The sequence below is a fragment of the Monopterus albus genome, unplaced genomic scaffold (genome assembly GCF_001952655.1).
Source record: "Monopterus albus unplaced genomic scaffold, M_albus_1.0 scaffold127.1, whole genome shotgun sequence".
Taxonomy (NCBI): domain Eukaryota; kingdom Metazoa; phylum Chordata; class Actinopteri; order Synbranchiformes; family Synbranchidae; genus Monopterus; species Monopterus albus.
In genome coordinates this window covers 623146-650830 of record NW_018128007.1, presented here as the reverse complement: position 1 = coordinate 650830, position 27685 = coordinate 623146, and the positions used below count along the sequence as shown (strand labels likewise).

Sequence of the window (27685 nt, the reverse complement as noted above, 5' to 3'; positions counted from 1 at the left end):
CTGCCTATGACTCCAAAAACACCGTCGCCATCGTCAAATATGGATGTGAAAACATTATGCCTTGGGGTTTTTTTTCTGCCAAGGGGACAGGACAATTGCACCGCATCAAAGGGAGGATGGATGGGGCCATGTACCGTCTAATCTTGGGTGAGAACCTCCTTCCCTCAGTCAGGGCTTTGAAAATGGGTCGTGGTTGGGTATTCCAGCATGACAATGATCCAAAACACACGGCCAAGGCAACAAAGGATTGGCTCAAGAAGAAGCATATTAAGGTCATGGAGTGGCCTAGTCAGTCTCCAGACCTTAATCCCATAGAAAATCTGTGGAGGGAGCTGAAGGTTCGAGTTGCCAAACATCAGCCACGAAACATTAATGACTTGGAGAGGATCTGCAAAGAGGAGTGGGTCAAAATCCCCCCTGAGATGTGTGCAAACCTTGTGGCCAACTACAAGAAACGTCTGACCTCTGTGATTGCCAACAAAGGTTTTGCCACCAAGTACTAAAGCACGTTTTGCAAAGGGATCAAATACTTATTTCATTCATGAAAATGCAAATTAATGTATAACTTTTTTTGTAATGCATTTTTCTGGATTTTTTTGTTATTGTTGTGTCTCTCACTGTTCACATAAACCTACAATTGAAATTGTAGACTGATCATTTCTTTGTTAGTGGGCAAACTTACAAAATCAGCTGGGGTTCAAATAATTTTTTCCCTGACTGTATGTTAGAGGAGAAGTCGTCAATAATAACAGAAAAGGTTCTATTTGTCAAAAAAGAAATAAACCAGTTTAAGACCACGCCTCTCAGACCAACGAGGTGTTCGAGTTTCGACAGTAATGTCGCATGGTCAACAGTGTCAAAAGCTGCTGATAGATCTAAAAGAACTAGGATAACGAGGCGCTTGGCATCAAGGGCCGTGGTAATGTCATTGTGGACCTTCAGTAATGCAGACTCAGTACTATGACTGTCAGGTCCGCTCGGTGCAACCTGCCTCTCTTTCTTTTCTCTCTCCTGCTTTTCTCTTTTTTTGTGGGATCCGCACCTCACCTGTGTCGCTTTTTGTAATTAGTGACTCGTGGGTTGTCACGCACAGCTGAGGCGCGTTAGGTGATGATTTCCTTTCTTTACTTAAACCGCTGGCAGACGCTCCATTGTCGCCGGAGCATTACTTTAATAATCTTGCATACCTCGTAACAGGCCGATACTCGTGGTATGTACTGTACGTCATTTTGTTTCCCACACTGACAGTACCTGTGCTGTGGACCTCTTTGTATGTTTTTGTTTCTATAAGTTTAGTGATGCTTACGTAGAATTCAATGCTGACAGTTCCTGTGCGGTTGATTTCTTTTGTCGTTCGCCACTTTCTTCTTTTCACCTGTCCGTTCTCATTCTCCTACTCTCCTGGTTCCTGCCGTTAGCCTGTCTACTCCCCTGGTCGTCCTGGTCTCCTCCACCATCTCTACTTCACCCGGACTGTACATGTACATGGACCCTGTTATGTTGTTACTTTGTGTTTTTGTTCCATTAAACCCTTTTCTTTTCACTAGCACCTGGGTCTGCAATCTTGAGTCCTGCCATAGTTCACCCTCACCCTCCTGGTGAGGGGGACAAACCATAACAATGACGGGGCCTAAAACCTGATTGAAACTTGTCAGCAACATCCAGGTGATCCAGGTGAGACTGCAATTGGGTAAGAACAATTTTTTCCACAACCTTAGATAAAAAAGGCAGTAGGAAAATTGGGCGGAAGTTGGACAGAAGGGAAGGATCGGAGTTAGGTTTCTTAAGGAGTGGTCTCACTACCGCATGCTTAAGGGCGGTGGGAACTGAGCCCGACCTAGGGCAGCAGTTAATAAAAGTGACCAGAGAGGGCCCAACAGTGTCGATAACCTCCTTAATAATCCTGGCTGGGACAGGGTCCAGGGGGGAGGTGGCAGACTTTAGCTGTAACACACATTTCTTAAGTTGAGGCAGAGAGATCAGAATAAAGGAATCCAGGGTATGTAATACATGAGATACAGGCGATACATAAGGTAGAGGCTTGGGAATATTTTGTCTAATAGCCCAAACTTTATCAATGAAGTATCACTGAAATTCATTGCAAATCAGAACCGACCCCTCAGTGGCCAAAGCAACATCAGGATTAATAACCGAATTGATAGTTTTAAAAAGAACTCTTGGATGTTGGCTGTTTGAAATAATGTTAGATAAATATTGGGTTTTGGCATCTTTTACAGCTTTCTGATATGAGAGGAGGCTGCCCCTTAAAATGTCCAGGGAGATGTGCAGGCCATCCTTCTTCCATTTACGCTCCGCCTGCCTGCAATGTCTCCACAGGGCATGGGTGGTGTCGTTCAGCCAAGGGTCAGGAGTGTTTCTAGCCCTCCTCCTTCTAAAGGGACCGACGGACTCCATAATCTGGGAGCAAGTAGAGTCAAATGAAGAGAGGAAGGCATCAGGGCACGCAGGTGGGTTCTGAGCTCCTGAAGAGTAAAACTCAGAGGCTAAAAAAGCAGCGGCAAAGTCCGGAGCCATTGAGGGAGTAATAATCCTGCGCGGCTGGCAAGGGGCCATAGGTCTGGGTACACTTGTCGGTACCGGGACTTCGAAATGGATGAGGAAGTGGTCAGAGATGGCCGAGTTTGATACATCCCCGATACACACAGACAGGCCTCGAGAGATGACGAGGTCTAGTGTGCCCCCACATTGATGAGTGGGGCATAGTACCGATGGGTGAGATCAAAGGAGTCCAACAGTGTGTTAAACTCATTTGCTAGCTGGTCAGAAGAACAGTTGACATGAATGTTAAAATCACCACAAATCAGAAAACTGTCAAGACAACTGGGGTCGACATCTGAGCCAACCGGTTGAAGAAAGCAATAGTTGTAGATCAGGGTCCAGCTTGAATCGAGGTAGCCATGCTCCAAGAGGTGCTCAGTCCACAGCGATGAATTCAGGCAAGATTTCAGTCTAAGTCCAGCTCTCCTGCCGTGTCACCTCCGACGAGTTCTGCCTGGGAGAGGGCCAACAGAGCTGGCAAGATTTCAGTCTAAGTCCAGCTCTGCTGCCGTGTCACCTCCGACGAGATCTGCCTGGGAGAGGGCCAACAGAGCGTCAAAGGAAAGGAGGTATGGACGCCAGCGGTGGTTGTGGTAGCTTGGATTGATAGCTTCGGTGGACACTGGAGCATCTAAGCATTGAGTTATGTATTTCTAGAAGCCTCAGGCGATCATATACCAAGGTTGGGAAAACTGAGGCAGTCTCAATTACAACAAAACAGCAGATACACAGGAGGAGCAGGCGGCAGGCCAAAATCAGCGGCACCATCTTGCATGACCCCAGAAATATTACAATATGCCTAAATTATTGTATTTATACATGCAAAATTTTATAAACTGAAACTAAATGTGAATGTATACAATTTAAATTAGGCACTTTATATTTTCTGACTTTGTGTTTGAGTAGTGTGTCCTTCACTGTTAGCTCAGCAGAGTGAGCAATCTGCTGGTGTGGAAGGTGCACACAAACACAACTTCAAATAAATGTTAATGTTGCATAATCTGCTTGATGAGTAAATAAGCAGTGCTAACATGTTAGCCATATCAGCTTCATAAGGTGACAATCCTGGTGGTTTAGTTGACCCCAGCTGGAGCACTTTTAAGTTTTAAAGATAGAAGCACTTTAACCACCACTGAAAGCTGTGAGAAAAAGGATTACGAAAAGGCAAGTGAATTTTAAAATGATGAACAAATGTGTGCAAAATTTAGTAATAACATTGGGGTAAGAAGCTGTTGTTTCGTCTGTCTGAACAGACAGACTGCAGCCCCCAGTCACTCTCGAGAAACGGCTCCCACCTGCAAGGTGAGGGTGTCATGGTGGACAAAGCTCTGCACACGGTGTCTGAGTGGAAAACGGAGAGGAAGCAGTTCGGTGTTACTGTAGTAGAACGACAAAAAGGTGAATCTGGGGTGCGTTAAACTAAAGTCCACATTCAAAGCAGAGAAAAGGTAACAGGTCCACACACCCAATTCTTCAAAAGGTCTCCCTTTATCGAAATGCTTTTTCCTGTTTTGGCTCCGTCAGTGTGCAAAGGTTATTCAGCTGTCTAGTAAAGAGACAGAGGGCAGAGGCATTCAGTAAGTTAATATGTGGAGTAGAGATTATTTAAAACCTAAAGGAAAATCACTCTGTTAATTACATCCGCACTTATAATGACGCAAGTTCAAAAGTCAAATCAGAGATAAATAAAAAGACAGATATTGTCAGAAGATGGGTTTTGAACCAGTGGCATGTAGCCCACTGGTGGTCCGCAAAGACACTGCACGTGGTCCCTGACCATGCGTTCAATCATTTAATTTTATTTAACTTTTTAAAACCCATTTCCATGTATTACTCATTGTTTGTGAATGATCAAATTCATGTAGATTTATAAAATTTAGAAAAGGAGATTCAACAAACCCCTCGTGAGCACTTGGTGACAACGGGAAGGAAAAAAACTCCCTTTTACGGAAGAAAACTCCGAAAGACCCCGGTTCTTGGGGGGCGGCCTTCTGTCTCAACCGGTTGGGGTGAGTGGATAGAGGAGAGACAAAAGAAGAAAAGCAACAAGACATCAAATCAAATCAAATTTTATTTGTATAGCGCCAAATCACAACAAAAGTCATCTCAGGACACTTTACAAACTAAGGTCTAGACCTTACTGTTATCAATATTATTACATAGGGAAAACCCAACAAATCCCCCTTGAGCAAGCACTTGGCAACAGTGTGTAATGGTGGCATATAGAAGCATAGGGAGAGAGGAAAGGAGAGGAGAGGGGAAGAAACCCTAACACCTAGCCCCCAGCAGTCTGGGCCTATAGCAGCATAGCTAAGGGAAGGCTCAGGTTCACCTGATCCAGCCCTAATTATAAGCTTTATCAAAAAGGAAGGTTTTAAATCTAATAATAAAGGTAGAGGGGGTGTCTGCCTCCTGAACTGAGACTGGGAGCTGGTTCCACAGGAGAGGAGCTTGATAGCTAAAGGCTCTGCCTCCCATTCTTCTTCTGTGGATTCTAGGAACCACAAGTAAACCTGCACTCTGAGAGCGAAGTGCTCTGTTAGGATGATAAGGCTCTACGAGGTCTTTAAGATACGATGGAGCCTTGTCATTAAGGGCTTTGTATGTTAGGAGAAGGATTTCTCATTCTCATAAATTCTATTCTGGATTTTACAGGGAGCCAGTGGAGAGAAGCTAATATGGGAGAGATATGATCTCTCTTGCTAGTTCCTGTCAGTACTCTGGCTGCAGCATTTTGGATTAACTGAAGGCTTTTTACCATACCATACCAACTTTATTTATAAAGCACTAAAACAACCAAGGTGCACCAAAATGCTGTACATTACAATAAACAATAAATCAAAAACACAACCCACAAGCACAAATAAGATCGACACAATATAAAAACATGAATCAATACAAATAAATAAAATCAACACCTATATAAAGTATCAAAACACCAACGAAAATAAATGAGTTTTTAAAAGAGACTTAAAAACAGACAAAGAAGAAGCTTGTCTGACCAGTGACCACAAAGGCCCGGTCGCCTCTAAGCTTGCGCTTTGTTCTTGGTACGCTCAAAAGAAGCTGATTGGCTGACCTCAGAGAACATGTGGGTGTATGCCAGTGAAGCAATTTGGATAAATAAGGTGGTGCAGAGCAATGAAGGGATTTAAAAACAAAAAGTAAAATTTTATAATGAAACCTAAAATAAACAGGTAACCAGTGCAGGGAAGCTAAAACTGGACAGATGTGCTCATATTTTCTTGTACCTGTTAAAAGACGTGCTGCAGAATTTTGGACCATCTGGAGGCGAGTGATGGAAGACTCACCAATCCCCAGATACAATGTGTTGCAGTAATCCAGTCGGGAGGTGATAAAAGCATGAATAAGTGCCATCTAGAAACCATAGATTTTACTTTGGACAATTGTGTTAATTGAAAAAAACTAGATTTAATGACAGCTGCAATTTGGCCGTCAAATTTCAGGTCAGAGTCCATCTTAACACCCAGATTTGAAATATTTTTCTTATTGTATTGAGCGAAAAAGCCAAGTCAATAGCGGGTGACCCAGCAGAATCGCCAAACACTATCACCTCAGTCTTCTCCTCATTTAGCTTAAAAAAATTAAAAGCAAGCCAAGATTTAATGTCATCGAAACATTCAAGCAGTGTCCTAACACAAGAGTTCACCTTTTTAACCGGTAAATAAAGCTGGCTATCATCTGCATAAAAATGAAAGGAGATGCCGTGCTTCCTAAGTATAGAACTGAGTGGGAGAAGATAAAGGGAAAAAAGAAGGGGTCCAAGAACTGAGCCTTGCAGAACCCCATACAAAAGGATCTATACTTAAGGTAAGGCCTAAACCATTCATTTTTAGGGAACTGTTGGGACATCCTGATAATAAAGAGTTACAGTAGCCCAGCTTGGAAGTAACAAATGCATGGACCAGTTTTTCAGCATCACTTTGAGACAGGATGCTCCTGATTTTGGTGATATTTGACGCCTTTCATTTCAAGTAAGCATTTGGCATATCTGTCAGTAATGAGCTATGTAGTTAAAAAGTGAGGGACTCCATTAGACAGTAGAAAGACATCTGCACACTGAAGAAGGCATAGCTGCAACATCTGCACTTTGTCCCCATTGTGCTGTTACATGCAAAAAAATAAAATAAAATGAAATAAACAAAGGAAGCCTTTTTAAATATGTGTGTGTGTGGACCTGCTGTGTTTTTGTGCTTTGAATGTGGCCTTTGGCTTAATGAACCCCAGATTCCCCATTTTCTCTCCAGTTAGTTGAGTACGAGGTTTCTTACGCAAACACAGAATGAGAAAAACCGTCCAATATCAGTTCCTAAACACTGTATGTATCCAGAACATTAGAAAATACATAAAACAACAGTGTCAACCAGAGCTGCACTATGTACAGCAGGGTTTGGCCTTGTTTGTGAGAATGAAGCAGAAGCAGAGAGCGTCCATGTGGCCCCTCTGTTCCTCTCTCTGTCCTCTTCACAACTTCCATCCCTCAAACCCCACTTCCAGAAACCATCTCTATTAGTTAGCCTCAGTTAAAAAAACAGCAGCAATGCTTGTTTAGCCAGTCTTGTAATGACTATCATCTCAGTCCAGACTGATCATGTTTCTCCCCAGACAACCCTGCTGAGGTTAATCCCGCTGCTTTGCAACAGGCAGCAGACCAACAGCAGTCCACAGGGATGGACCAAACTTTTCACTCTGTCACTGTTCCTACACTCACTGCAGCCGGACGCCATGTCTCCTTCTCTGCTGCTTGGATTCTTTCACCTACCTACTGCAAATGAATGAGAGTTCATTTTACCTCCGCTGTCTGGGACTGACTGTCGGCCCAGAGACCATCTAGACGTGTTGGATGCAGACCTCTGCTGCTTCTTGTTGGTTAAAACATGTTCCAGCCGAGTCCTTGTCAATGAGGGAGTAACTGTGTATGAACATTTCACTTCTGATGCCTGTCTGAGCGAATATGATGAAACTGTGCACGTAAAAGTTTCAGGCAAAGAGAATTCACATGAAATAAAAATACAGCAACACAAAAAAAAGCGAACGGAAACAAAAGAGAAACAAGAAAGAAGTCAGAAATGACAAATGGAAGAAAAATGAAAGTATAAAATGAAAAGAAGAAAGGAGGAACAGGAACAAAGACAAATAAGAGAGGAAGAAAAAACAAGAGAAAAGGATGAAGGAAAAAGAGGCGACACTTTATGCCTTTTAATAATACTTTATTACCTTAACACTATAATTTGATAATCATATTTTATCTCCAAATGAAATTCACAGTTTAGTTACAGACTCCTAGAGAACCAGCTGTGTGCTCAGTGCAGGCTACATGTGTCTGATGTGAAACCCCCAACAGGCTGTTTGCTAAGTCCTGCTGCCCTCTGTCATGTGACACAGCTGAAACACAAGGATCCTTACTTCAAAAAGGCACTTCTTTTAGTTTTTCTAAAGGTTTGTACAGCCTCATGTTTGCTTCAACACAGAACTGTGTGAGATGTCTCCGAGATGAACTGCTACCATGATGGAAACGGTCTACAATCAGAGTCCAAAAGTGATGTGACACTGGCAACGCGATCATTGCACAACAAACACAGTGGCTATTCTCAGTTTAGTAGGATGTCGTCGGTGTAGTTTAGATTTGTCAGTGTTAAATTAGGGAATTGTGATATTTTGCATCCAAAGAAAGGCTACGGGGGGAGAACCGATGAAAACTGAACTGACCACCTGTAAAATAGTCCAACCTTTTTTCACATTAACTACTATCCAACTAATCTGGCTCCACAAGCTTCATGCCCTTGCTTACCCTTCATTAAAGGAACAGTCTGGTGTTTCCAAATAGATCCTTGTCAGATGAGGAGATGGATACAAGTTCTCCCTCTGCTTGTCCAGTACTGATGTGTTAGCTGTCATAACTCTGTCAAAGATGGAAAACACACATTCCAAAATGTCACAGCTGCCTGATTTAGGCAGTGTGGCTTAGAATCTTCTTACCAAACCATACAAAAATCAGCTTTTTTAAAATGGGACGACCCTGCTAGGACGGGACTAAAACTACGTTGTCCTCAATTATCATACAGTACAGAACATTCAAATCCAGAAGCCAAACTGAACCTGTTTTAAAATGTCTCTGCTACAATTCAAAACACATTTTGCATTCAGGCGTGTCAGGAATGCTTCTCTACCAAACAAAATGCTTTGACACTCAAACCAAAAAGAAAGCTGTGCAACACAGTCACAAAAGGAGTCTGTGTGTACTGAGGTGAAGAATAATTAGGCTGCTTTACTGAAATCAACCTCAGAACTATGTCATACATTACTGAAATCAACCTCAGAACTATGTCAAAATGGATACATTGACTGTTTTTAGTACAAATAGCGCCTGACAAGCTACTGCTGAAACACAGCTTCCTGTTTTTACAAGCACATTTTATACCTATTCAGCAAATAAATCTTTTATATGTATGACAGTCTGGGAGTCAGAAGTTACAGTTAGGCCAGTGGTTGCTTCTGTTCTTTGTGCCATCCACGTTTCACCTCGCTCTGGCTAAGAATATTGGACTGCTCCTTTAATGCTGGGCCAGTCAGCCAGCTGGGTCACCAGGGCTGTGGGCACCTAGGTTTGTTTGTGATTATTTCACTACATTTACATTTAATGGGGTGACTGTGGCTCAGGAGGTAGAGTGGTTGTCCCCTAACCAAGAGGTTGGCGGTTTGATTTCTGTTGTCCCCAGTCCACATATTGAAGTGTCCTTGGGTAAGTGTGTGTGTGTGTGTGTGAGATGGCGCTGCAGAGGGCTGCCTCGGTTCTGTACTACTAATGAACTCCTTGTGTGTATAACATATTCAGCCAAGAGAAGTAAAAAAATAAAGAAGGAAAGAATGTACCCTATGCAATATCATTATCAACAGAAATATTCAGTAAGCACATGCTGACACAGGGTCCTTCACCAAAACTCAGCCACAAGATATGGTCAAGATCAGGAGCCACTGTCAGTTTAAGCTGACAGGATAAGGGCCATGGCAACATCAACCTTATATTGTACATCAGTGGTGCCAAACAAATTGCCACAATGCCACACAGTGGGGCCGGGGCCTTTGGGACCCCAGTAGTCTGGTGTCCATGTTCCAGTGTTTGTTTCAAACCCTGTACTTCTAGACAGAGACACAAAATGCCAATCATGTAACAGCAAGGACAAATGCTCTACATAATGATGGATACAGTAAGTTCCTGTCTCTGTGAAAGTCTTCCTTCATGTTTAATTCAGCTACATGAGGCATCTTCATGAAACACAAACAGAACACAGCGTGACAACATTCCACACACAGTCCCCCACTCCTCTCATATACAGTTTAAAAGTACAAGTATAAGAAAAATACTCTCCATATTTTACACGTTATAAAATGTTCTCTTACATAAAAACTTCTCCCAGGTAATGAAAATCTGCCTTCTCCATAATCTCACGTTTACATTTATATTTCATATTAACATACTGTATATTTAAATGAAGAGACATGTTTGTGTTTTGAAAGTGTGTGTCTGCACATTAAACATTTACTGACATCAGCACTAAACAACAACAGCCAGGTCTGGTGCACTTCACTTATCTTGTTGAAAAGCATCAGTGGAAGATAAATCAAGTGCTCCTCGTGCTTCCTTAAACTTCATCCAGCTGTTTGCCAGTGGAATTTGGACAAGCAACATGTTCAGAGAGAGAGTGTACATGACCTGCTCGACTGGCGACGAGGGTTTCATTCGCAGGCTGAGCACTGTACCTTGTTCTAATGGTAGTACGTAGCCAGGGTTTGACTGCAGATACCGCATCTCAAGCTACATTTGAACTGTAACTTGAACAGATGTTAGACCCAACCTTCTGTACTGTACACACAGACCAGTGGGACACACACACTGGGATCGGTCTGTGCTTCAGGAAAGTGCAGTGCCCTGTGTCATTTCACTCTATGGTTTAGCTGTGTAACAAACAGAACCAGGAACCAGACTGTGGCAGCTGTCTGTACACAGTGGATCCAACTGGGGTTCCTCGTACATTCACAGCCCTACATCATACACAGATCCCCTATGAGAAACGGGTAGTGTCCAGTGTAACGTGGCAAAAACCGCAGCAGTACGCCAGCAAAGCCTGAAGAGGCAGACTGCAAGCTAGTGAGCATGGGTGGAAACAAGCCAGGTTGTAAACACTCAGTGAATTAAAATTTGCATTTGAAAAGTGACTTTACAAACACTCTGTGAAGGAATTGCATTTATAACTTGTGCTGGTGAGTGACTCCTCTCAGGTTTGCTTGGCTTGAGACCAGTACAAACATTTTGCCTGTCAGAGGACAACAAACCCAGGCAGACTATGGAGCACCGTATAATATTTCTGTCAGGGGATCATGTTTTTTATTTCTGACAAATGAATGGAAAACATATCCCACAGTATATATCTTCTGTTGTACATCATAGAACTGATACTATTGTGTAAACATGATCGTGGCACTGTTTGACTGTCAGACCAAAAGTCTTTTGGTGAAGCAGAATGTGAGTCAGACAGTAAAGAGAGCACCCAGTGTGTGATGGAGTTAGGCCCCATTACAGACTGTAAAGTAAGACCGCCAGAGCTCACACACAGGTTCATACTGTATGACTCAGATAAGAGTGAGTCCTCTGCCGGACTCCTGCTCCCTGATTGTTTGTATATCCATGTGTATATGTTATTAGTTTTAGCTGTGGAGGGCTGAGGAATTGCTGCCTCTGCTTCTTAGTCTTCCATTTAGTTTGAAAGTTATAAAAAGAACCTCCACCAAGTCAGGACACATTTCCACCAGTTTTTCTGAAGAACTGTGGCTGAATATCATAGAGACGACCACTCATTTTACTCAGTAATGTGTCTTATGAAACTGAATTTCCAATTTCTGTTGTTTAGGCACATTTAGAAAACCCTTATGGGTATAAGTGTTGAATTACACCAGTAAGATGAATGATGTATCATGGTGTAAGACTTAAGGTTAAGATTTATTGTGGAAAAATCTAAATAATTACAAGAGATGAAATAAATAAATCTCATTCATCTTACATTTGCCTGATTTCAAACAGTTACTTGTCCAGATACTGTAAGAACCACTCATAATAATGTAGAGCTCGATGCAGACTGATTTACCGATTACTCACTGGCTATAAATGTGGACGACTTTAATCACAAACTCTCATTTTACATGTCAACTAAATCTACGGGTTGTGAAGCAAGTAGGAGTTAGTTAAAACATAAATAGTATTTCCTTGTTGATTAAACTCATCAGATTGGCAATGGAGTGGCTCTGCAACACGAGGCCAGCTTCTCACTGCCGTACCACGTGCTCTTGGTGCACTGCCTTGTTTGAATGAACCTCCGACCTGTGCAGCACACACACTACTGCTGACTCACTGTGCTGCTTGTGCTGGTCTTTGTGCTGCCATGGCCTCAGTGCCCTGACTCCATTATACTGTTCATTCATTGTCTCGTCGTGGCCAACAGGTCAGCTGCCCGGCAGAGGACAGTGACGTCTCTGACTGGCGTTGCTGTGGGTTTGTCAGTTTTGCAGTACTTCACAGGTAATTTTGGCAGAGAGATGAGTTCCTACATATGTTGACATCAAATGGACTTTTGGCTTTTACCAGAGCTTTTAGTCTTGTCTTGTTGCTTTCTCTAAGTCCAGTTAATACCTGACCCCCTGGGCAGCTGTAAATGATTTGTTTCTTACAGGACCAGACCATTCAGACTCCAAATTACTTCAGTAACATGTCGCAGAAACATAAAAAGTCAGTGCTGGTAGGCCTGCAGATGGTGAACATCCACAGTGTACGGAGGCCGGTGGAACCCTCTGTCCTGTATCGGCGTGGTGCTGTGAGGCTCCGCCCACTTTAAAAAGAGAAACTAGATTCAACAAAAGGAACCTTTAAACAAGGCGCTGCTGAGTCTGTCTTCTGTAGTTGTCATGGTTACAGCACTCCGTGTCATAACATTGCATGGTCCTCACTGTTACAGTGTGGCTGTCAGTGTCGACACAGTCACAGTGTTATTATGGTGCCGTCCTCTCTCATGCTCTCTTGACGATTACTGGCTGTGTGGGCTGTGTTTCTGTTGTAATTGGACGTCATGGAGCTGTCACTCAGGGATGCACCAACGCTACTGGGCAATGAGACGCTCTGAGGGAGGGGCCTGACCACAGTGGAGCTGTGAGGCCCGTTGGTAGGTGAGTCTCTGTTGAGGTTAACGTTGTTGCTATCAGTTACCTGGTGGGAGTCGTGGGGCATCAGGGAGTCATTCTCCAAAATGATGTCACCATCGTCATCCTCATCATCACTGTCGCCTTCTGCAATGCTGTTGCTATGTAACAATGGACATGGCAAATAATGATTATAGAATAAATGTTAATTTAAAATTAACTTCTACTACAGATGTTTAACTGTTTGTTGTGCTGAAAATAATAAAACTGATAAACCTGCAATGATCTGTTTTCTTCTCTTAGCTCAAAAAACCTCAAAACCAAGTGAGTTGAAATGTGCTAAAACACTATAGAGCTGAATTGAACTAATGAATTGCTAATAACTTGGATCAGCACTACAAGTGTTTTTCATAATTCTACATTTTTGTTTATATACAAATTTGAATTAGCACAGCTTTAAATGACATATGGCCTTGAAGCCAGACTGAGCTGGTCAACGTTTTGCCATGGATTCAACTTAAAGTGCCATAACTCTTTTTCTTTCTCCACCACAAATATGATATACACAGCCAACAAAACCACTGCATAATCTCCATAGTTTGTCTATCAGCCAAGCCAAACTGTTTTCAGTTGGAGCAGCTATTTGAAAAAATAAACAGTTGTTTATGAATGAAAGTCTGATCCTCATAAACCTTGTCATCCCACCCATTCATCGCTGACATTACAGCAGAAATATATTTTTCCACTGTTCAGGATCCAGAAGCTTACATATCTGCTTGACTCACAGAGGGTTCATAATATCCAGGACCTTCTGCGGCATTTCATTCTCCACACAGCAAATGCAATAAACATATTTGTTCTCCTTTTGCTGCCCACCAATTTCATACTGTTAAACCTAGACCATCCATCTGATCTCCCCTCCTCTTCTCTGAGTCCTGCTTGTGGCTATATTTGTCATTATAATCCAGGGTCAGAACGGTCTCAGCTCTGTTTTAAAGGCTTTTACAGCCTGGCATAAATGAAAATTAGACAAAAGCTCAGTAAAGAAGATCCCTTCCCTCACATTCTGCTTGTTCCTCATTGGATCTCTTTCTCTCTGTGACTTTCCCACTATGTCAAATCGCCCCTTTCCACTTTTTTCTCTTACCCACTTTTCTGCTCTTTTTTTGTGGTTTTTCTTGGTAAAATCTGACACAACAGCAACACACAGTACTTTCTGCATTGGGCTCTCCAGTTCAAGAACATCCCTCTGTCCTGTCCGCGTCATACCTGGCAGTGATGGGGTTGCTCTGAGAGGCGGGGCTTGGTGAGTCATGTGACAGAATGGAGCCTGTAGATCCAGCTGAGCCCACAGAACCAGAGTTGCCCATTGAGGTTTTACTCCCACGATGCATCACGTTGTTCCTCTGGTTAGCCGGTTTCACAGTCACAATGAGGTTGTGACTGTTGGCCACCATCATGTCTGTAACCTGGAATGACAGATAGAGAATCACAGCTTTGGAAGAGGAGGGAAAAACACTTCAAGGACTTGGTTATTGTGCAAACAAATTCAAGGGCAGGCACAACAATGACAGTTTCCTCTCCTACACACTTTTGGAAGATGTGTTTTACTTCCTGGTGCTCTCTTCTTCTCTCTGACACCGTATCAAGTTCACAGCCCTCAATATTTAGCTGTCCTTGCAATTAGCATGTGCTTGTAACAGTATGACTGTGTGCCATGTTTCATTTATTTTATCAGACTCCTGTAACCAGTATAAAAAGTCTGACATCAAGGCTCCAAGGAAAATTGGTTCACTGTAGTGTTACAAAACATTTTGTCAATGATCTGCCAATTTTACTATCTCACAGATAAATATGTTACTGTATGTAGCACCATGTCAAAAATGTAAGATTTGTGCATACATCCAATAAACCTACATTTTGTTTTTTACAAAACAGTTTTAACTGTTGCTAGTGTTTTGTTATCATGAATCAGCCTAAAACCAACCGATCTGTCTTTCGCTGGTCGAATTAGGATGAGACAAATAGTTATTTACAAAGAAGGCGGTGTAAAAATGATAATATGGAAGAAGAATGGTAACATGGGGTTTTTTAACGTTCCACTAATAGAACTGATTTACCATCATTTTAACTACAGTGAGAAAAGTCAGGCTATACTCTGTGTACTGTACTATAATATTTCATAGTAACATTCCTGCCTTAGGTAACCCTACAAAGACACTTTTGAAAAAAAATCTATATAATCATTACATTTATCTCACCAGTCACTGTGGTGAGATAACTGGAATAATAATAATCGGCTTCCAGTTATGGATATGGCTAATAATACTACTGTACTGTCGGGGGAAATGATAAGAATGAAAATAAAAATTGCATACTGTACATTAACTAGTTAGGAAAAATGGTAAACATCCTAATCTGTTTTATTGAATGTTGTAGTAACTAGCTTAGTACATGAGCCAAAAACCACTACAGTGACATATTTGGCAGGTCTCCACATCTGGACACCGTGCTTACCTGATCTAAAGATTTTCCTGCTACATCGATGCCGTTGACTTCGAGGATCTCGTCGTTAACTCCCAGCAGCCCTGTGCTCTCTGCCAGCCCACCGCGTACCAGACGAGAAATGAACACCCCAGGAACCTACAGGACAATAGAGGAAAAGTGTCAAACATTTCATCTCTCTGCAACAGGGTTTAAAACCTGGGAACCTAGATTTCTTATTCCAAATCTATGATGCATACAGTAAGATTACCATTATATGCCATATTTTATCAATACCTTCTTTTGATGTTGCTGTCATGTTGTTGCTGATCATTGTGCTATATAAAGTTCAACCTGTATCACTGGTGCCTACAGTGCCATTTTTAAAATGTCGTCATGTTTTGTTATTTGTTATTTAGTGCACAAAAACAAATTGCTTGAGCAAAAGTAAAGCAACTCACTCACTAATTTTGGATGGCAGGCTCTACATTTTCTTTCCTTTTGAGAATGCACACACACACACACAGCAGGGCACAGAGCAGTGTGGGCCTCAAACTAATCCATCAACATCAAAACACTCTGTACAACTCTTCTCCAATACTTCAAGCTTTTATTCATCAGATGTTCAGTCCACACTGATGAAGGCCCGATGGGCAAAAACATTTGATCGATACAAGTTTGATATACTGTGCTGGAGATACTGTGTACTGATGTTGATTCATGACATCTACACTAAATCTTCAAACTCCCCCTTTACAATTGATGGTGCCCATTGTGAGAATTTCTAACCTTCCCCTGCTCAGAAATGTTGCCACAAAGCTTTTGACAAGAATGACAATGTGATAATTATCTACTGATTAGGAATTAGGAAATGCTCCTAAAACCTCTCATATTATCAGGATAGCAAAAAATGACTGAGGCTGAGACACCTTTCAGAAACGTATCTAGCAGCATATTCAGAGCACTCAGGCTGGTTTTCACTTCACATGTAAGGAAGATGAAGACCATTGTTAATTCATCTGAAGAAACATGACTGTGACATTTTATATCAGTTTTTCTAAAAATGTCAGCCTGAAATGGAATATTTGATCTCACCTTCTCTACACCCTGTGGTGTCACCCGCACGCTCACCCCATCACGAATGTAGAAGCCCAGCGGTTTGTGGGTACCATGCTTGTGGAGTCGTACACGTCGGTGCGTCTCAGGTAAGATGTCCACATCAATAATGGATGAGACCTGTCTGAAGTTCTGTGGCATGCCAATCATTAGGCCTGTTCTGTTCTTTGAATGGGTGGATCCTGCGCCAGGGGTGCGCAGTCCAGTTAAGCCCAGCCCCTTTTTACGCCTCTGGAGGGAATTGGTGCCAAAAACTACAGGTTCATCCTCTTAAAGGTGGACAGAAGGACAGACAAAATCCTTTGTTAGTTATATCGTGATGCTTATAAAAACATCAACATTTCCAATTACAGTGCATTGTTCTATTTAATTTAAAGGAACATTGAGATAAAAATCATTCTTGTGCCCGTGGTAGTTCATAGGCTCAGCACTCCATGCTAGAATTTTAGCATCCAGTACACCATGTTGGGTGACTGCACTCCTCCCAGTGAAACTGCACATACAGTACAGTACATGTATGTTTGATGATAGTAGGAGCAACACAAACAATTTGATGAGGGGGCTGCAAAAAAAAAAAAAAAAAAAAATACTGAATAACAGAAAGAAAGGCTTATTGCTCCATAACAGGTTTGTCTACAACCCCCAATCACAAAAAGTTGGGGCGGTATGTAAAATCAAAATTAAAACTGAAAATAGTAAATCATCAGTTAAATCATCTGTGTTCTGTATTACATCAAAAAGATACAGCCGCACATTATTTGATGTGACACCTCGTCAATTTTATTCTTTGTTCAAAATAAACACTCTACATTGAATAATTAAAGTGCTATAGGTGCACACAAATACCAATCATTGGTCAAAACACTGCTAACTTTGGCTGAATTATAAAAGCCAGTAGTAGTGCTAAATGAAAAGCCGAATGGGAGCCCAAAGAGCCAGAATTCCCATCAGTAACACTCATTCTGCTGCTCTCACTTTCTCTTATTAACAGAAATCCATTCACTGATCATTCTATTTCCACTTCCTCCGACTCCACCACTTTTTCACACCCTATTAAACAAATCAGTTTTTCCTTTAGAAGAACACTTCTGCTTCTTCCTTCCAGTTCAGATTAAAAGGTTAATAACAAAGGATTGTAGAAGACCTCCGACATCCTTGACTGAGTAGGCTGCGGAGGGTCTTGGGTTGAATGTGAAGCAGATTAAACACATTTAATCGTATCCTATAATCCCACTGCTATTGTTCAGAAGCAGATGATTCTTTCTGTCTCTTTCATTGAGGTATCTGTCGCATCTACCAGTGTGTGTGCATGCATACTGTACACATAACAGAGGCACAGTGAATTTTTATTTGAAAGGAACCATACGAGTGATAGCACAAATTACGCTGGGAGAATTTTTAAGCACTGCTGTTGAACAAATATGCATGATAGCAGTCAGTAGTCCCTTACAGAAGTCACTGTTGCAATAACATTTGATTCACACAATCTTAAAAAGCTTTTCTTTTTAAACAAACAGTATTGCAAAGGGCACATTCAGTAACTGCTGTGATCACAACAGAATTTAAGTGCATCTGGACCAGACAAACTCATTAAATAGCAAAAATTAAATAAAGCCTGAGCCTTTTCAGGCCCTACACTTTGACTTACTGTATGCATTACTGGGTGGAGAACACATTTTGATTGGTGGCAGTGTACAGAGGTCTTCAATCATCCTTTTGGTTCAGATGTTGTTTTTGCTTTGTCTTTGAACATCACCAAGCAACTCCACCCTTTTAGTCTTTTGCAGAGGTCAATGACAACAGGGGCAAAAGCTGTTGTTGAGGATTGTGGATGAATAACACTTTACTTTATGTTGCTTTTGTGAAAAAGTAAACCGCAACCAAAATAACCTTGGAAATCAACTGGACTTGGATTTCTAGATCGATTCGATCTAGAAATCCAAGTCCAGTTGATTTCCACGGTTATTTTGGTTGCGGTTTACTATGACCTGGATGACTGAGAATTTGCACAGATATGTTTGTGAAAAAGTGTTTGTATAAGCTTTTTTTTCTGCAAAAGTTAATCCTTCTCATATTATACAATAAGCAGTGCTATCTACACACAATCACTACATGTTTGAAGATTTGGTAAAATAATTCAAGCCATATAAGTCAAGAATTAAATTTTACATTCAAGAATTTCTGTGGAGGGCACTTATCTTAAGAGGCACCATCTTAAAGGACATCTCTGAATCAGAATCAGCTTTATTGGCCAAGACTCCAGTACAGTGGCTGTTAATGTGCATTTTGTAAGTCACAAAAAAATCATTCCATCATGACATCTGCCTGTTGTTTTCTATGTTGCTATGAATCCTGAGCCAAACAAACAAGCCAGTCAATCTGCCTTGTCAGTCACTGCAAACTATTTGAATAAAATCTGCCTGTGCCTGATGATGGAAAACACCTGCTCTGATGTCACTGTTCAAGGCGTGGCCAAAAGTACGAGATTCCTAGTTTCAACTCATGAAGAGTTGAAGGAGGTGTTTGCTGCCTCCCACAAGTCAGTGTTCATTTACACAGAATGAGAACATCCATAGCTAGCCAGCCCAACCCTGAGGCAAGGGTCTCTCTAGACCTGCCTCTAAATCATATATATACTGTATGTATATATGTATATATAGCAAATGCTTTGTACAGCAAACTAAATACTGGGATTTTATTTAGTTGCAAAAGGAGAGCAAACAAAGTGAAGGCAGCTGCTCTGCTGGAGACAATTCCTGACCTATTGCATTTCCCATACAGCATTCTTTGTCTCTGTCACACACAATTTCCCTTACTGCATGTGTGTGTGTGTAGAGTGGGCTTAGTGGTGTCTGTGCCTTCAGGCTTAAGTCTGGCCCTTACAAGTGAGTTTCTGTCTCTGTTCTGTCTGCCATATCAGAAAACACACACACACTCTCTCCACATAGAGACAGTGCATGTATTGTATCTATCTGTGTGCATTAGTGTGTTCTTCCTCATTATTAATATTGCTTGCCACCGGTCGATGCTGCTTCGCAGAGTGACCTATGCTCACACACACATACACATGTCGTATTTCCATCACATTCAAGGGACGTACATTCATTTCCTGAAGACTTACCCTAACCATAATAACTACTTGCTTAACCTAAACCTAATCTCATCTTAAACTCAAACCAAGTCAGCATTCCCAGATTTAATGATTTACATTCTGGAGGTTTGCTCTTTGAATCCATAAGGATGTCGAGTCCCCACAGTGTGACTGAATAAACAGATTTATGTATGTTCCCACAAAGTGATTATTATATTCCTATGTAAACTCTACAGTATTGACTGTTATGTTCCTAAATATCTGGTCAAGGTTTATGACAGAATCATACTAGGGCTGTGCAATATGTGTCATCTACAATAATATTTTAATTGTTGTTTTAATGACATGCCAGCTGGCATTATCAAGTATGTCACATGGAGAGTCCATGTAGCATGTACATGATCACTGCACCACAAGTGCACAGGGAGAACATGCAAACTCAGCACAGAAAGGCATCGAGTCAGCCTGGGTTCAAACCTGGAACCTCATTGCTGTGAGGTGACAGCGCTAACCGCCGCATCACTGTGCCCCCACAAACAACTACATAAACACTTAAACTATTATTTGAATATTATCATGTTATTATCTGTGTTTGTGTGTCACTTATCTGTCCTAAAAGCATCAGTCTGTGGTCTCCAGCTTGTTGGTGTGTGTGTGTGTGTGTGTGTAACAGTGACCTCAGTGCCCACCATCTGGAGCCCAAATGGCTGCCATATGGTTGAATCCAGTGCAGGTCTATAATGGGCGAGCATACAGGGGAAGGCAACAGACAGGGCAGGACATGAAACAAAGGCCATACTCCATGCTGAGGGTGTGGTATTAACCCTTTCCACCTACTTACAACTGTAAATGAAAAATGCAATATCATGCATCTGTTTATGACATAAAATTTACTTGCCACTGGTTTACATATTCCAATAAAGTCTCCTGTGTTTCACAGTACTACAGTATTACATTTTAACACGTAATCAGGCAAAACAATGTCATTTCACTGTGATTTTAAACCAAAACAAAAAGAATTGCAGGGGTAAAGGATACACCTTATATGATCATTTGCACAATTTGCATCTTCTATACAAATCACAAGCTTAAGCATGCGTTTATCAGTTTATAAAAGCTTCTGGTACCTTATTAGTGATGTAATGTTACCAGAAACTCACAGTACGATATTTCCATGCTAAAAAGTCCATAAGATATCACAATATTAATAAATGAAGCAAAAAAGATGAAAAAATACGTTTTATTAAATAATGTTTCTGTATGATTTTCCTTTAAACTTAAAGTGTCCCTGCTTTCCTTCTTTATTAAAATAAAAGCAGGCAGCCATGACATAAGCATGTGCAAAAACTGAAATGTTTGTACAACTGCAAAACAAAAGACAGCAGTAGCAGTCCTTTTCTGAAATAAAATAAAATAAAATATTGCAGCAGCTGGAACTTATAAACAAAATACAGTACCATACAGTAGAACAACAGTGTTTTAGCACCTCATCATGATCTACTCTTTCAAGAGAAAAGACTTTAAGGGCGCTTACTAAGTGGCTGCTTTTGCATATGTGCGTCTGATTTATATGCCCATCTCCGTTAAAGAGTAGCGCACAGCTGTGTCCCGATTGTTCCTGCAAGACATATCCAGGTTGGTCTCAGCCCTAAACAGTGCTAGTATTGCCTTTAAATAATAGTATTTGTAAATTGCTTAGCATTTGTCAGTTTCCTTTCCATCGGTGTCATTTCTTAAACAGGAAAACTGAAATGCTGGTACACAACAGCTTTAAAAGTTGATAATGGAGCATCCGCTATGTCAGTTTACAAATTCTGATTATCAATGAAACAACCATATGTAATATCCTTGTAGATACCGTCACAGTCCCATGACAGTATCAAGCCATTTTTTATTGCAATATCGCAAAATTGCTGTGAAGCCATTTGTGGAACTCTGGACTTCTTAGTTTACATGGAGCAGACAAATCCATTATGTTTAGCCAAAGCTACAGGATCATGGGTCACATTTGTTTTACTCCTCTGAACTTTTAAAACCTGGCGGGTTATCAACAGTAACAAGCAAGAGTTTTAATCTGCTTGATGTCTGACAGTGTGAACCTAAATTAATTAAATTTTGCCTTAATTAATTTAGATGTCAAAAAAGTGCAGATTTGTGAAGGTCTGGTCTACAGAGAATTTCCTGTTTACGTGACCAGCTGTTCCTGCCCCTACTGTCACGTGTTACGAAGTGCAGCTCCAGTTCCCTAGCAACCTTGACAGCTGCTCTGCTTTCTATAGGTACGCAAAGAATCTTGGGATAGGGTGGGCGTCGAAGGATTCACCAGTTGGAGCCTTCATTGCCTGGGGAAAGGAGAATGCATTTCTCAGCTGCATTTGAAGGAGCCTTCAAAATGAGATGGCCTTGTTGTGATGCTGTGACGCAGTTGGTCTTCAAATGCAGCCTTCGTCCGCTGAACTGGGACACAGTATATGCTTAATACTGTATCTATGGCTGGGTGATTTGTCTGAAATCTTGTTAGTTGTGTGTCCTCCTGTCCTTCACTATAGCTCCATGTTTAATGATAACTCTGTCCAGACTATAAAATGTGTGAGTAGGTACGCTCACTTTTCCCTTGACCAGAACAGAGTTTTCAATTATCCTATAGTAAACTCAGTCTCTGTGAACCACTGACAAAGCTGCCAACTGACAGCAAATTTTCTGCTGTAGAAGGATGGTAATTTGACTCCTCACTAACTTCCCTTTGGGCTTTGATTCAAAGCAACACATTTAGAGAGCTGCCTATTTATTTGAACTCACTGTCAGTGTCTGCTTCTTCACATCTCTCTATCGTTGAATAGAATTACACAACAGGCTGATGATAAGACTGTCAGTGATGACATGATTCCTAAACCATTACTCATTATGTATTTAGTTATTCAGTTATTACACTGCAGTCTTTGTCACTACTAACTCCAGCTGTTCCAAGGGAGGGCTACAGATGGTTGTATACTATCTTTCTAACAGATTTTCACTTGTCAGTGATAAACATCACACTAATCTCCCAGTGCCAACCCCCACTAAGCAGGTGTGTCCAATCAGTCAGGAGTCCCTAATAGAGCAATAAGGACAAGCTCCCTTCCCACCCACAGACATGATTGTATTCACTGGGTACAGTTACACATCAGTGCTGGACACACTAATACTGGGAACTGGATCTCAGGTTTCTGCAGTGACACAGCTTCAGCACATTTATTACATTTGTTACAACTTGAAAAAGGGAACTCTACACAAATGCAAGAGCCACTGTCTTTAAACACTTAAAATGCTTTTTTCCCCTTTCAATATTTAATACAGAAACACTAGAATATAAACATGGACTGCACAGCTAGTTTAACAATAGTAAAGCTGAATGACAATTAAATATTAAGTCAGTGATATATACTGTGTCTGAAAAAAATGAACTTCAATGATTTTAGCATATGGCTGCAATATAACAAAGAGTGAAAAATTTAAGGGGGTCTGAATACTTTCCGTACCCACTGTATGTGTGTGAAATATGAAGGATGGGGCAGTCACATTTTAATGCTTTATGAAGTATTAATGGTTTCTGGATGAAAGTGTACAGACATAAAGATCTGATCTAGAATTATGCACCCACACCTCAGGCTAAAACTGCTGCCAGTTTCCTCTGCTATATACTAAACTGGTGCCATTTCTTTTTAAACTTTTGTAATTGTATCCACTCTGTTTCAGTTAATAAATTTACACTCACGTTGTCGTCATCAGTGTGTGAATGGTGTATGATCTCCTGTAAAGCGCTCTGGCCAGTGCAACACACTGTGAAAAATGCCCTATATAAATACAGTCCATTTTACCTTTTTTTTTACTTTGAAATTAAAGGATAAAACTGGCATTTTTAAATTATTATAAACAATCAAATAATTTAAAAAACTAAAATGATGTTGTATGAATCTAATGTTCAAAGAATCCCTAATGAAAAGGTGAAGATTCACCTGATAGTACTGTATATAGATGCTTAATACTTTAATGTGATATTACTGCTATTTTGTAAAGTGTTACTAAAAGTTGCATTTAACACACACCTCAGCTTATAGATTATATCCATTTACTAACAGCAGACTTTAGTAATGAGCTAAAATAGAATTTCTCTAATCTTTGTATGAGTTCTTCCACTACATCTTACATCTCCAGTCGGTGTACGTATTCCATTGCAACAGTGCCAAATTGCCACAAACAACACTGTCTTCCTTATGTTAGGTTCTACTCTATCAATTCACTCCAATTTTTGACTCATTTCAGTTCATTAGATACATTGCTATGATGGCAGAGTTTCAACACAGAAGGCTGAGAAAATGAGCTGCAGTTAGAAAACCACTTCCTTTCCAACTCTCTGATTTGCTTTCTCTCTCCTTCCCTCAGTCGCTGCATGTTGCTGCTTGTGTATAAATATATGATTTCCTCCTCTTGTCATCATGTTGTACACATATCTTCAGCTGTCTATAGCCAGCTCTCCATCCATAAGCCAGTCTCTTACTGAAATCAGAGGGCTGGAGAAGCCTTGCCAGTCAAACCTGGAAGTAGACAACTGCTTCTCGTCATCATTCCATCCATCCATCCATTTTCCTCCGCTTATCCGGAACCAGGTCGTGGGGGCAGCAGTCTAAGCAAAGATGCCGAGACTTCCCTCTCTCCAGACAATTCCTCCAGCTCCTCCGGAAGAATGCCAAGGCGTTCCCAGGCCAGACATAGTCCCTCCAGTGTGTTCTGGGTCTTCCAAGGGGCCTCCTCCCGGTGAGACATGCCCGGAACACCTCCCTAGGAAGGCGCCCAGGAGGCATCCAAAACAGATACCCGAGCCACCTCAGCTGGCTCCTCTCGATGTGGAGGAGCAGCGGTTCTACTCTGAGCTCCTCCTCTTCATCATTCACCAGGCAAAATGTTTTGCCTGCCAAAGACCACTGTTGTTATTGTCCTGTGTCTGTGCACAATTTGGATAGGGTGTGCACACAACTTTTGCCTATTTTGCCTGGTAAAATAATAGGAAAATCACATCTGCAACCAGGTGAGAAATATTAATTCAATTTAATAAACAAAGCTCACCAGATTACAAGTGACCACTTCCACCCTTTGCATTTTTTGAGCGCTTACCCAAAAGCCACCGGGAATGTGCATATTAATAAAGTCTTGACTCTGCCTAATGCAATCAGAATGTTAAGTACTTAGTTTCCTACTGTTGTTCATGGAAATTAACCAGGATTCTTACTAGGTCAGCTTTAGTAATATCTGCTCATCACTTTCAACAGAACAATCTTGAATTAAAGGCAGTCAAATTAACAAATAGGCACACCCAAGACTACGGTGTACTGACAAGGAATGTTGTTATGTGGGTCTACAAATACCAAAGGTACAGTATGTATATTTATATGTATTTCTACCATATATATTATGGGTGTGTATCTATCCCTCTCAAACAATTCAATACATATTTCGATACACAGTCTATGATCAGATACAAAAATGATACAGCTCAATTTGTAACAATATTATAAAGTATGATTCAGTGATTTCGATTTGATTCAGCAGATTTCCAGTTTTAATTTAGCTTTAATTTGAAAAGACTATATATAGATTATAGTATCTGTTTAGGGTATAAAATTCAAAAGGGTTAGTGTTTCCTAAAAGCAGTTTTGTTTCAAGCAGTAAAAGCAAAATAGATAAAACGTGATGTCTACTTTTTTTAAACCCTTGTGCCCTACTTAAATGTACTACCATCTTTTCACATTCATGCCAAAAATGTACACATACAAACTATGAACATACATTTTCATACAGGTGCTGGTCATATAATTAGAATATCATCAAAAAGTTGATTTATTTCACTAATTCCATTCAAAAAGTGAAACTTGTATATCATATTCATTCATTACACACAGACTGATATATTTCAAATGTTTATTTCTTTTAATTGTGATGATTATAACTGACAACTAATGAAAACCCCAAATTCGGTATCTCAGAAAATTAGAATATTACTGAATACCAATACAAAGAAAGGATTTTTAGAAATCTTGGCCAACTGAAAAGTATGAACATGAAAAGTATGAGCATGTACAGCACTCAATACTTAGTTGGGGCCCCTTTTGCCTGAATTACTGCAGCAATGCGGCGTGGCATGGAGTCGATCAGTCTGTGGCACTGCTCAGGTGTTACGAGAGCCCAGGTTGCTCTGATAGTGGCCTTCAGCTCTTCTGCATTGTTGGGTCTGGCATATCGCATCTTCCTCTTCACAATACCCCATAGATTTTCTATGGGGTTAAGGTCAGGCGAGTTTGCTGGCCAATTAAGAACAGGGATACCATGGTCCTTAAACCAGGTACTGGTAGCTTTGGCACTGTGTGCAGGTGCCAAGTCCTGTTGGAAAATGAAATCTGCATCTCCATAAAGTTGGTCAGCAGCAGGAAGCATGAAGTGCTCTAAAACTTCCTGGTATACAGCTGCATTGACCTTGGACCTCAGAAAACACAGTGGCCCAACACCAGCAGATGACATGGCACCCCAAACCATCACTGACTGTGGAAACTTTACACTGGACCTCAAGCAACGTGGATTCTGTGCCTCTCCTCTCTTCCTCCAGACTCTGGGACCCTGATTTCCAAAGGTAATGCAAAATTTACTTTCATCAGAGAACATGACTTTGGACCACTCAGCAGCAGTCCAGTCCTTTTTGTCTTTAGCCCAGGTGAGACGCTTCTGACGCTGTCTGTTGTTCAAGAGTGGCTTGACACAAGGAATGCGACAGCTGAAACCCATGTCTTTCATACGTCTGTGCGTAGTGGTTCTTGAAGCACTGACTCCAGCTGCAGTCCACTCTTTGTGAATCTCCCCCACATTTTTGAATCGGTTTTGTTTCACAATCCTCTCCAGGGTGCGGTTATCCCTTTTGCTTGTACACTTTTTTCTACCACATCTTTTCCTTCCCTTCGCCTCTCTATTAATGTGCTTGGACACAGAGCTCTGTGAACAGCCAGCCTCTTCTGCAATGACCTTTTGTGTCTTGCCCTCCTTGTGCAAGGTGTCAATGGTGGTCTTTTGGACAACTGTCAGGTCAGCAGTCTTCCCCATGATTGTGTAGCCTACAGAACTAGACTGAGACACCATTTAAAGGCCTTTGCAGGTGTTTTGAGTCAAATAGCTGATTAGAGTGTGGCACCAGGTGTCTTCAATATTGAACCTTTTCACAATATTCTAATTTTCTGAGATACCGAATTTGGGGTTTTCATTGGTTGTCAGTTATAATCATCAAAATTAAAAGAAATAAACATTTGAAATATATCAGTCTGTGTGTAATGAATGGATATAATATACAAGTTTCACTTTTTGAATGGAATTAATGAAATAAATCAACTTTTTGATGATATTCTAATTATATGACCAGCACCTGTACATCAATATTTTTTTCTTTTTTTTCATAAATCTTTTAAACAACTTCAGACTTGCTCAAAACTACCAAACAATCATTTTCAGGATTATAACCCTTTAAATGAAAGTTAATGTTTTGAATTATGAAATATTTATTACAAAAAAACCCCACCAAAAATGAATAATTTTCCATATAATAAATAGTAGGAGGATGGGGTTTTGGTGGTGAGTAAAGTCTTGGATATGTCAAAGATTAGCAACAAAACTGATTTGATTACTTTAGTATTTTTTATGTAGTGCCAGATACTCCCTCCTGACACACATCTGTGGCCAAAAATGCCCCATTGACTTCCATTGAAACCACATTTTCTTTTCTCACTCCCATTATAGTATAAAACCATAAAACCATGCATTCTGTACGGTCAAAGGTCAAGGTTCACGTTCGCCAGACGTAGAGTTTTTATTGCTGAAATGCCGGACCTATTATGTAGCAAGAGAGCATAGTGCTGGGTTTCTAGCTGCTGTGTATGTTAGCCCAAGAGCTAATCCCTCTGCGGCTCTCAGCAAACTCTATGATGTCATCAGCGCGCTAGAGACAGTGCACCCAGATGCTGTTTTTATCGCTTTAACCAGTGCAATTTACGGGCTGTACTTCCCAAATATTACCAACATGTGAACATTCCAACTCGGGGCAAGAACACTCTGGATCATGTTTACAGTAACATACGTGGTGCATACAGGGCCGCACCCCACCCCCACCTTGGATGCTCAGACCACATTTCTTTGTTCCTGTATCCAGCTTAC

At 41.0% G+C, this 27685-nt stretch overlaps 1 protein-coding gene across 2 annotated transcripts in view; it reads right to left on the bottom strand.

Annotated features, from left to right (window-relative positions):
• Nucleotides 1-9375: 9375 nt before the first annotated feature.
• The window catches only part of pard6a (par-6 family cell polarity regulator alpha), a 41837-nt gene continuing 23527 nt past the window's right edge, over nt 9376-27685 (bottom strand). For both annotated transcript variants that reach the window (XM_020612774.1, XM_020612776.1), the window contains 4 exons: nt 16348-16637; nt 15286-15411; nt 14038-14237; nt 9376-12929 (listed from right to left, as the gene is read on the bottom strand). In XM_020612774.1, coding sequence (XP_020468430.1) covers nt 12611-12929; nt 14038-14237; nt 15286-15411; nt 16348-16637 — 935 coding nt within the window. In that variant the 3' untranslated portion in view covers nt 9376-12610. The remainder of the gene's footprint in view (nt 12930-14037; nt 14238-15285; nt 15412-16347; nt 16638-27685) is intronic.